The following is a 12,365-nucleotide window of genomic DNA, read 5'->3' as shown; positions in this document are numbered from 1 at the left end:
GGTGGTATAGAATTTTCTGATTAATATTTCAAAGATCAGTTTCTCTTTAACCCTTGCTTCTACCAGTTTCATGATGAGGAAAATTTCATTTCATAATTATTTCCCAACATGTTGCCATCCTAAACACCCTTTTTTTATGGGGAGGGATGCCCTCAAGCTACTAAGTTAGAATATTTTGTGAGTATTCACCAAATGGTTGTCAAACTTAGAACATAATGAGTGCATGATATGCATAATAGTAGCTTAACGCTATAAGCTTTAGGCAAGCACAAGGTGAGCAAGCAAAGAAGTTTATAATGCATGTAGCTTGAGGGCATCCCTCCCAACAAAAAAAAGCCAGCTGAGAGGTAGTTCACTGGCAAACTACCTCCCAGCCCCTTTTTTTTAAATGAGGACTCCTTAGTAGCTTAACGCTATAAGCCTTAGGTAAGCACAAGATGTAAAAGAGTTTTTCTATAAAGGAGGGCCTAGGAGGTAGTTCATCAGTGAACTACACCTAGGCCCCCTTTTGCCCTTTTGTTCTAGCCATCAATCTAGAAGACTCCTTAGAAGCTTTATGCTATAAACATATGGCAAGACTTAGATGTGTAAACTAAGTGAATGTTAATATCCATGGAGGAGGGGTTGGAAGGTAGTTCACCGATGAACTACCCCCGGCCCCCCTTTATATGTTTTTACTCTTGACCATATTACACACACACACAACACACACAGCTAAATTTTCATGCTACATACATGCTGAATAGTTCGGTGCTTGCTCACCTATGTGCACTACACTTCCATCCTCATGAGCGACTTTTGACCAAGCAATTCCACTGTGCTAGGCCCACACTATGTCTAATGTATATGTAATGTAATGACATATTCATATGTAATTAAAATCTCTCTCTCTCTCTCTCTCTCTCTCTCTCTCTCTCTCTCTCTCTCTCTCTCTCTCTCTCTCTCTCTCTCTCTCATATATACTCACGTAGCTACCTTCATGGAGGAACACATTTTGACCTACTCTTATAAAGATAATCATTGCACACATGCGCTCTCTCCCCCGTCGTCGCTAGTCATTGCACACACCCCCCTCTCTCTCTCTACCCCCTGTGTGTACTATGAGCTCTCTATTCTCGTAGATTCCTTCATGGAGGCCCGCACGCTTGTACAACTCACTGAGGAAATAGCCCAGTTTTCCTTGAGACTCCTTCACTTGTGCTAATCACCCACATCTTACCTCTTGTAGCCATGCTCACAGCTTCTTGTTGTTGCACATCTTTCATTTCATCACATCCCTTCTCTCCACAAAACTATCTCGGTAAAAAGCCTTCACTCTTTAAACAAATGAGTGCCCATGGGGAGCTCGATGGATCACTGCATGAAGAGAGCTAGGATGATGAGTACTTTGTCTCATGAGATGAGAAGAAATTTAGAATACATGTCATAAGTGCATTGCCTAAAGCCTAAGGAAATACTAAGATGTGAATACTATGTGAATGTCAATGTCTACGGAGGGAGGTACTTGGCCAACGAACTACCCCCTGCCCCCATTCTAGCCAGTAATCCCAAACACTCCTTATATTAGTAACTTTAAAGGCATAAGAGTTCCTTGCCTTACAATTTTGCCATGGCCTTGCCTTACAGTTTTGGCTGATATTGGCCATGAAATCTTTATGTCTTGAGCATCATGTATTCATCTTATAGTAATCTGAAAGAAAACTTGACAAAAATAAAAGCCTTAAAACAGATAGTTCACCAATGAACTATCTCTTGGAAGCTTTATTTTAGATGTGGTTGGCCTGCCTTACCATACCCATATATTAGACCAAGTGTTAGCTTCATAAAAAAATAGGGCCCTAGGAGATAGTTTGCACCAACCAACTATCTCCCAGAGACTTTTTTTAATGTGACATATACTTGACCACCTTAAACTTTATGTTTGTCAGACATGTGCCTAGTAATCCTACTTTGAAGCCTTTGCTTTAGAAGGTTGTGGACTACTAAGGGCTATTGGAACTTCTTGTCACAATTGCTTCATGTTTTTGGCTTATTGTAGTCATAGAGCAAGTTTGTCAAAAACAAACACCCCCAAGAGCAAGCATGACAAAAACAAAAAAAACTTATGCTATTCTTATTTTAAATATTTGTAGGCTAGCATGGGCTCTGGAAACTTAGAATTTATGGTGGTTATGTCCTTTTGAACTTGTGTATAAAAACCATATGTATGCTTCATGGGCTTCACCTTTATGCCATTCTTCCACTTGACTAAGTGTTAGCTTCATTAAAATAAAATCCCTAGGAGGTTGTTTAAGATGACATAGAATGTGGGTTATTTGATGCTTGAATTGACTCTAAACTTAAGTAGAATAATCTTTGCTTTGCTAACCTTTGAGAACTCTAAGATCTAATGCTTTAGTCCAACTATAGGAGTTCAAGCTTTATTTATTTTTTAAAGCTATATTTGCCTATAACATATATGCTCTGACTTGTGTGGTGCCATTATTGCAAGAAGGTTCCTTTAAAAAGAGGAAGGCAATGCCTGTTAAGAGGGAAGAAGTTCTATTGCTGATACTAGACCTGAAGGGGAAGACTATCATGATTCTTAAAGTGCCCTTGAGAATGAGACTATGGATTTGGTGAACAATCTAGAAAATGTCTCAAGCAAACAAGATGATCCCCAAGATGCTAGTTTGCAAGAAGAAGGCAAGGAGAAGGTGGATAATGATGAGGAGGTCATACCACATGCAATGTCTAGACCTCAAGGGTTTGAATTTCTTGACAAGATCATAGTGAATTCAAGGCTCCTCCCTCCAAGAGTCCCATTGTGTAGATGCCTTTCAAATCCCAAGGTAAGGGATCTCAAACATGATCTTACACTGCTAAAGGAAATATATGTGAATGAGGGGTATTTTAGTGTAAAGGGGAATTTTATCTTGTCACAGTTAGTCTACCAGATGGAACTACAAAAGAAGTTGATGATGATATCATCAACTCATGGGATAGACATTGGCAGAAGGTACATGAGGAATTTGAAGTTGAGTTGAGGAGTTAGGATCAATGATCTATGATCTCAGGCAAAATGTTTTTTATTTGGGAGGGGAATCATTGATTTGTAGCTTGGATGGAAACTAAAGGGTTTCAAAATAGCAAGGAAAAGCATTGCAGAGTCTAGGCCCAATTTATTTAACCATCCCTCAACGATGAGCTTGAGTTGCTTGTGGCCTTGTAAAGATTCAATTTGTAAGTACTTTTTAAGACAGCTATTTGTGTACCTTACAAAGATTCAATTTGTGAGTACTTTTAAGATAACTACTTATGTACCTTCTAATGGGTATCTTTTCTTTTCTTAATGCCACATGAGGCTTATGCTTACTTTAGAATGTGAGCCTTGTGTTATTATGTTGTCTTCAAAATGAATGAGGAGACCATTGTCAAGACTATTCTCAAGGATTACATGAGACATACTTCCACCTTATGTGCTTGTGATGAGAGTCCTCTTTTATAGTGAACTTTAGAGTGGCTAATTGGGGAAAGTGAGATCGTAAGAGGCTAGTGGGGGTAAGAGGGTTTGGTAACCCCTCAATCAATTCTTGGATGCATGGTTTATGTGATATGGAGCTTCTCCATCATCTTTCTTGCTACTTTGATTATTTTCAAGCATTACTTGATATAATGTTGAGCTCTTTTGCCATTTGTGTGGAGCAAATGGAACATGGATTTTGAGGTTGCATGTAAGAAGATACCATCTATCCTACCCAAGAAAGAGAAAGAGGCTAAGATGAAAGAGGCAAGAAAGGTTGTGACAAAGTCATACAATAGAAGGGACTTGGGTTATTTTTCTTTAACTCTAATTTTGAGTTGCACATAAGGAAGATGATGATAGCTTTTGGTCTCGTCTTTTCAATGCAATGTATTGAATTCTTGCCTTGTTAAATTTTCTAACTTTGACTACAGATCCTTTGTATTGTGAACCATGCCAATGGTAAAGAGTGGTTTGATATTGTTTGGAATGTTCCTTTTGAAGACCCCTCTTATAAGATCACTATTGAGAAGCTCTATACTATATATAATCTACACATTGTTTAAAGAGGTTGAAGCTACAAATACTTACTCTTCTGGGTCAAAATGAGAACATTTGACTCACTTTTGGCATGCCCCAGTTGTGGAGATAACCGTTATATACCTTGGGCTACCAAAGGAGGTATGGATGGACCATCTCTTAGAGGAAGCTACCAGTATTTTGATGACATTTTGGCCGGCTCTACAGAGGAGTTGTTTTATTTGCTCTCCAAAAGGAGATGAATGTGGATATAGAATCTCCTACCAAACATGTGGACATGCAAAATGCAAGTAGATGTTTGGTTTATAGGTATGCTCTTTTTTCTAGTTATTCACCAATTATGTTTATGTTTATGTTTATAACTCGGGGGGTTCACTATATGTAAACTCTCTATATCACGTGCATTCAATGCCTAATATAAAAACCCCTTATTTGTAAAATTTTCATGAATAAAACACACCCTTTTTCTATTCTCTGTAAATAACCCCTTTAAATGGTACCCTTTTGTATGTAAAAAATGTGTTAAAAAAGGATTTAAAAAACCCCTTTTGTTGAACCCATGTACTATTCTTACATATTTATGAGTGACCCCCCACACCCCCCCTGAGTTTTATAGATGGTGGGTTTATGTACATGAGGCTTGGGCTCATGTTTACTAAAAGTTGTTGTTTGTGTATGGTTCCACTCTTGTGATAGGGTTAAATAAAACTGTTGTATGGTTCCACCCTTGTGATAGGGTTAAATAAAAGTTGTTGTATGGTTCCACTCTTGTGACAGGGTTGAATAAAAAGATAAATGCAATGTTTATGGCCTAGGTACATAAAAGTTGTTGTATCATTCCACTCTTGTGATAGGGTTAAATAAAAGTTGTTGTATGGTTCCACTCTTGTGATAGGGTTGAATAAAAAGATAAATGCAATGTTTATGGCCTAGGTACATTCTTGCATATGCAGGTATCTCATTTAAAACTATGACTGAATGTAGATACACGAGTTATTCTTCATGTTGGTTCCCCTCTCAAGAGGGTTGGACCTAGTCTGTTGGTTCTTTCCCCTCTTGATAAAATGGGCTCCAAGAAGTTGGGTAAAGAGTTTATAGACAAGAATTTCAAGGAGGGGTTTAATGTGATGAGGAGGTTCAACATTGAGCTTGGAGGTGCACAAAAGATTCGAAACTCTAGGCCCAGTGCTTGGAGTTTGAATTTTCTAGATGCAAACAAGGTCTGGTTTTCTTAGGCTAGTGAATCTTTTATAACTTTGTTGTTCCATATGTATGGCTTTTGTCTTTTTTCAAATTGATTGCAAATTAGAAGAAAGTTGTTGTCAGGTAATAAAGACTATGCAAATAGATCTTTCTTTTGACGTCATAGTGCATAATTGCCTTCATCTTCTAGAGCTAGATGTGAGGGCAAGAATGGAGGTTGGCATGGCCCATTGGAGAGGAGTTTCATAATCATGTTGATGTTCATGGAGGCTTTCTATCCTAGAGCAGGTACACAGTTACACTTCTCTTTGTTGGCACGTGGTTATGAATTTTTTGGCAAACATATGGTAAGATAGAGATTTACATAGGGATGGTGCTTAAGTTGGGACGAGGGACTCGACCAACCATGAAGGCATGCATGCACTCTGGTTGCGCACCTCGTGTGGTGGAGAGTGATACAGACATATGCACCCACCATTTGACTCTTGCTATGGAGGAGTACTTTTGAGGTGGGCCACATATTGACTTGGGAGGCATTAGCAACAATGAGGAAGAACCCCTTGTGGTTGATTTACCAGCTGATTAGTAAGTAAATGCATGTGTGTTTTTACATTATGTATAGGTAGAATTTACTAGCTGATTAGTAAGTAAATGCATGTGTGTTTTTACATTATGTATTGGTAGAATTTAAGTCTTTTGAGGTTAGTCATTGATGTATAGTCTTTTACCCCCATAAGCAGAGATGATGGCTAGACACATGGTGCGGGATGCTCTCTTCGATCATCCACCTACATATGGGAGAGAAATACGTAGATATTTCTATGCTCATGATATTACAAAAACTAATTAGATGAGCATCTTTTTTTGATATTTTTTGTTCTTAGACTTCTTGTAGCTATGGTACTTATGCTCTTCTTTGTGCAAATTTATAATGTTGTTAGTACCTTTATCATACTCTTTATGATGGAATTTGTGGTGTGGATCTATGACTTGCTGATAAATGGATATTTATGTTGTTTTAGCTTCTACAATTTCGTAGTCATGAAGTTAATGTAAGAGGGAATAACAAACCTATTCAAGCAAGCATCCATCTAGCATGCATGTATCCAATAACATACAAGAGTAGATAAGAGAAGAGTTCACACATATCATATTGCAAAGGAATGATTGTATATTGCTTAGTATAAAAAATGACTTATATACACTATACAAGTGACTATGATAGGTCAGGCAAGTGAAACCATGTTAACCTATGGAGTGGCTAGCAATGGGCCAAAGCGGGCTTCAAAAGATTAGTTGCATCAATTGCTCCTCCACTTGATTGAATCAAAGTGTGTACTTCATCTAATAGGGAGTCCCATGTCAATTACTCCTCCACTTGATCAAAGTGTAAACTTCATCTAATAGGGAGTCGCATGTCAAGAGTGATGACCTTCTTATCCTCTATTGTTTTTGGAACATCTCCATTGGTGATTTGTTATGTGCAAGGCTTTTGAAGTTTCCCTCCAATGAGGCATGGGTTATTCTTAGCCTACCTAGGATCTGTGTAACCCGCTCAACCTGAGGTTGCCCACCCACAATAGGGTTGAGCTTGTCATCCTCTATATGCTTTGCTGGACTGGTGTCATATTCTTCCAAGGTACTTTTTGAAAAATAATCTCGTAAGAGGGCGTTCACCCCAATGCCTAAAGGGAGATCTATGCAAATGGACGCTAATGGACCCTCACTTGGCACTGTCGCTACCATTGCTTGACCCACCACTAATCGCCTGCATGATGTCACCCCCCACCATACAAAAAACGTGAGTTCTAATGTTACTAGGCTCTGCCCGAAGGTTTTAAAGCAAGATAGAGCTCCAAGACCATCTTGGTGTGGGAAGGAGATTTTCACTAGAATGAAGCCACTACCATGCCCAATGATCTTCCATGCGGGCTTTTTTACGGTTGATGCCCATGGATTTGAGCACCTTGGCAGCAATTCTCGTGCCTTCACCAATGAAACCTATGCGAATTTGCTACGTGCCACAAAATTGTGTTCTAAGTGTCGGGCTGCTTCCACTTGGGTAGCAAGATGAGCTTGATGGCCTTCTTTGTCAAATGCTCAAACATGGCCACAGAAACTCCACAGCTTCGTTTTGCCATGGGCAGCCACATCATAAGGAACTAGGAAGAGAAAAAATCCATGCTATTTTTTCGTTTGACATCTAGAATAGAAAACAAGGGCAAACCATAGAAAGACATAATACTGGTTCGAGGGTTACAAAGACATATTACTGGTTCTAGGGTTACAAAGAAAAGAACGAGGTTACTTGTCCATGGCGTGCACGAGGCTTTGATGCTGACTTTCGATTTGGAGAAAGCCTAGATCTAATTGTCGCCGACTAAGGTAGATGACCCATGGGTGAGGGAAAAGACAATGTTGAGAGCACAGGCATGCCCTGATTTTTTAAAAAAAACGAGGAGGAGGACAACACGATCGCTTTTTTCATCCTTTTCTTATTTCCAAGCATAAAAAATATATCGCTATAAAAATAACGATAAAATTTGAGGCTTCGCAGAGTGGTGCAAGGTTTTTTCTGGAAATGGCGGCCCTCGTACGAGCCCCCCACTCTGTTCTCCCCCTCTCCCTGCCCTCCAAGTCCTTGCGGGCGCGTTCTCGCACGTGTTCTCACTCCTGCGTCCCTCTTACCATAAGAAATTCGGCACAGACAAGCCCGGCTCATCTTCTCACCTCCCCCATATCCAAAACCCTAGTCGCTATATCAAAAACCCTAACCCTAACTCAGAGCCTGGCGGAAACCCTAATCACCTCTGTGCGCCATATTAGTGCACGGCCGGAGCCCTGCGAGGAGGCGGCCATCGAGGCGCTTAGGGGCAGTCTATCTATGGCGGCGACGGGTGCGGCCGTGGCGGCCCCCATGTGTTTTGCGGCCATATCGACGGGCTCTGTGAACACACCCCTCACTGTGGTTGCATCCGGCATGGCGAAGTGGCTGGAACTTTACAGTGGGGTGCTGATGGTGAGGGTGCTTCTGAGCTGGTTCCCGAACATTCCATGGGAGAGGCAACCCTTGCAGGCCGTCCGCGACATGTGCGACCCATACCTCAACCTCTTCCGCAACATCGTCCCGCCCCTCTTCAACGCCCTTGATGTGAGCCCCCTCTTGGCCTTCTTGGTCCTGGGCCTCCTTACCTCCATCCTCAACACCACCATCCAAGTCTAACTCATGGTGTAACCATGGCCAAGGTGCTCTCTCTTTGTCTCTTTTTTTTTTCTATGCCCTCATGGCTGCGTGTGCATGCCCTCATGGCCATGTTTGTATGATGATATGTGCACCCTCATGTGTCTCCAAACTATCATATGTATGCATACATGGCCATATGCGTGCGCGTGCTTGCATGCTTTCATTGCCATGTATGATGAATTCTCTATTTATCAGTGGGTCGATGGTTCGCCTTCTATAAACACAGGAAATAATCAGAAACAGAGGCCCCTGTTACTTGTTTAGTTACCTTAGTTTGCTACTTCATGTGGCTTTGCTTCTGATTCTATGGGCCAGTTACCTTTAGCCTGGCACCTATAGTTTTGGTTTGGATGTGGTTTTGATTGAAAGCCAATTTGTGGCAAGTGAGCATTATCTCTTGGATTACATTTGTAGCGGATTCAAAAGCAGACTCCTATTTGCAATAATTAATTGTGAATGAGCTTGTTTTATGTGCCATACTCAATTAGAGCTGGCAAGAAGTAACTGCAGAAGATTTATGTCCCCATAGGATTACAATAAGAGTGGGTTCGGCCTTTTTTCAGTTTGTTTTATTGTCTCTGTTTTCTTGACATGGAATGCCCAGTCATTCCAATTTTTTCTGTTTAGAGATTACTGGATATTTTCCCATTTAGGACGGGTGTGTTACTTGGTAGTATATTGTTTGTGGCGTGGGATTGTAATCTATTGTCTTAATTAAGCAGATCATATACAAATGAAGTCTATTGTTTTTATCAAAATATGGAATGCGACTATTCACTTATGAAATCTTTTGTACAGTTAGCCTTGACTTTAGCTTAATAAAAAAAATTATTGAAGATAGACGGGAGTTTGTGTGTCGGCGCGTCGTAGAAAAAAGCTCCCTCTTCCTTCCTTGTAGTAGCGCTTGTGTTTGGAAGATAGAGAGGAGAGGAGCAAAGCTCACTCACTTTCCCACTTCATCCTCTATCTCCATCCTCTCTTCTTTCCATCTTCTTCTCCACTCTACAATCTGTGTGATTAAGGTGTTTAATCATAATTATAATTATTAATCATAATTAACACTTAATCATGTTTAATATTAATCAACCTCAACTAGGAGAGGTTTACACGAGGGAGACGATTATGAAGGAAATTTCAGATTTGAGAGATGGAAAAATGCCATGCACACGAGAGAAAATCCGATGAACTAACATATTGTCTCCTACTGCATTTTAGTAGAAAATCGATAGAGATTTGATGCATGTCTGCGGGAAACTCGTAAAAAATGCATAAAAAATATATTTTAAACCAAAAAATGCTTAAATAATGTCTTAAAAATTAGAAAAAATTTCTTAAATTTATTTGAGATGTAGGGGAATCAATTTTTAGCAAAATATCCACATATCATGTGCGGTATTTTGATAAAAAATTTCATAAATGCTTATTTTAACCATAAAAATAAAAAAATAGCATTTTCACTCACATAATTTTCTCGCAACATCGATACGTCATCCAAGTGGAGATGCATCGTGTTTCAACCATCATATTGACGTCCCAACGCATAGACTATCAAAACAAATCAAAAAATAATATTTTTTTGCTTAGTAAATGTTTAAAATTTACTTACAAATGCTAATTTTTTAAGAATAATGAGAGAAACATGAGAGGAGAAAAACATCAAAAATTAACTAGAGACCGTTTTGATACCACTCTTTAAATCCTAAAGGTCTCTTTAGCTAGTAACCACGCATAAACATGTATGAACCAGGCATATACTCATCCATTCAACCACCCTCGAGCTCACACATAAATACAATGAATTATCACATATCTTATCTTAGTGTCTTGTACCACCGAGAGATGTGACTTCACTCCAGCAGCACTTGGCTCTAGGTTGAAATCGTATGAGAGTAGACATAATGCTCTACACAAGAGAACATCCCTTGAGAATGCCCCATGCTCCTATTATATAGGAGGGTCTTCAAGTGACTTTTAACTCTCCATTTTCATGTGTGACCCTTGGTTGTTTGATCCTAACCTCAATCCAAGGTTAGACCTAATCCTTGCGTCACTAGAGCATGTTCCCATGCTCCCATGTTAACATGTCTAGGGTGGGTTAGCCTCCTAGTATATGCATATATAATGTGCACATAACATTGATGGTTTATTTTCTTGTGGATGACTACCATGAGGTTATAAATTGCTCTTTTATATTAGGTGAATTTGGGCATGTTTCTCGATTAATCTAGGTATATAATTTAACCTTGCCCTCTTTGTTGGATCATACTTGCAGGTCTGTGGGAGCTTGGACTACAATATAAATATCTTCTATTGCTTTTACATCATCCTTACCCTCTCATTTACCCTAGAAGCTTTTCTCTAACCTTCCCTTCTTTATAGTTTGCAACTTGTCATCTTTTTACTATTGTTTTCCTCTAAGTTTGCATGCATAATTCCATGTGCACTGGAACGATATGGAGTTAGTGGGCAGTAATTCCGTGAAGTCCTTTGATAGTAATGACGTGGAGCTGATCAATGATGATGACTTTGAGCAAGTCAAGCCATTGGGATGACTAGGATTTTACCCGCCACCAGTAGTAAGGTTGGAAGATAAACATGAGCACGTTAGCTGCGATCCTTGTGAAGGAGGATAGCGTCGGGCCTAAGGTTGATGGGTGCTGATGACTATAGGGTTGTTACGTGATGTAAGGAGGTTATTGTTAAGTGGAATTTAGGTTTGAATTTGCGCACATAGATGGGTCTAAGAATGGCTCAATAGTCTTGATGACTTCTCACACCCTAAATTGTAATGCCTATATTTGAGTATTTTTTTGTAAAACCCCCACTTAAATCATGTTGAAAGGGAAAACAGATACTAGGCTTTACTATGAACCCAACCCTTGGTGTTATTAGGATAGCCATTGGGTGGCAAGTGGTCGGTGGTCTTGTTGGGTGTTGATTGAACCCAAGACGGGGGATGTCAAGTAGAAGGCCATATTGCATTTTAGTTTTACACAACATTACTCAAAATAGAAGAGAAGATTTCAAATAGAAGGAAGACAAGATAACATTTATTTTATTCAAAAAAGTTTTATTTGAATACATTTAAAAAAAGATCATGAGCGACCAAGTTAATTAAACTAATCCAAGGCTAACATAGATATTACTTTCTTTTATAGATTTCAGAGCTCTAGGCTCAGACCTTTGGGTAACAAAGTGTTCTTAGGATGCACATGCACATGGGATGGGCCTAGGCACATGGGCTTAGGATCATTTACATGTGGGGTTAGGACACATGGACCTTGGGGACCATAAAAGGTATTTCCTCTAGGACTATTGGACTTTTGAACCTTTGACCTTTTGGTATATACCTTTTCAGTTTCTAGTGCTAGATAAGTCAAGCTATTCTTTTAGATCTTTTATTCAAGAGGATATCTATGATTCTATCTCTACTTATAGCTCTCATAGCATACCTGGCAGCATTCACTTGTGTTTAGTGCATATATTTTGGCAGTCAGGCATTGCACATGAGCATAGCGATGATTTTGTTGAGGTGAGACCTCGTAGGAGGAGAGAGAGGATTATGCATATGGATCTAGAGATCTTTTCATTTGATTTAGATATCCACTTAGATCGATTGTTATTGGAGATAGATTTGTCTTGGGATAGACCTTAGTGCTCTTGGAGATTCTAACGATTGTGATTCTACTTACCTCTCATGTGTAGATATTCTATTCATCTTCAGTGAGATGATGAGGTCTACAATGATCCTATCGATCATATTTTTACCTTATGGATCACATACATAGAGGATCTTGCGCTTGAGGAGATAGTGCATGGTTCGGATCTTGCGCTTGAGGAGATAGAGGATCTTGCGCTTGAGGAGATACTGCATGG

At 39.5% G+C, this 12,365-nt stretch overlaps 1 protein-coding gene across 1 annotated transcript; it reads left to right on the top strand.

The window, feature by feature from the left end:
* Positions 1-7,774: 7,774 nt before the first annotated feature.
* LOC147608417 (ylmG homolog protein 1-1, chloroplastic-like) lies at positions 7,775-9,102 on the top strand. The gene has a single exon (XM_086789180.1). It carries the CDS (start codon positions 7,827-7,829, stop codon positions 8,466-8,468), a length of 642 nt encoding a protein of 213 aa, XP_086645306.1. The 5' UTR covers positions 7,775-7,826; the 3' UTR covers positions 8,469-9,102.
* The last annotated feature ends 3,263 nt before the right edge of the window (positions 9,103-12,365 follow it).

Source organism: Cibotium barometz, chromosome 53, assembly GCF_041138505.1.
Source record: "Cibotium barometz isolate CiBa-2024 chromosome 53, ASM4113850v1, whole genome shotgun sequence".
NCBI lineage: Eukaryota > Viridiplantae > Streptophyta > Polypodiopsida > Cyatheales > Cibotiaceae > Cibotium > Cibotium barometz.
Note: the sequence above shows the minus strand (reverse complement) of the source record. Positions and strands in the feature narration are given on the sequence as shown.

Coding starts and splice junctions, on each gene's coding strand:
- LOC147608417 (XM_086789180.1), top strand. CDS start 7,827: ATGGCGGCCCTCGTACGAGCCCCCCACTCTGTTCTCCCCCTCTCCCTG.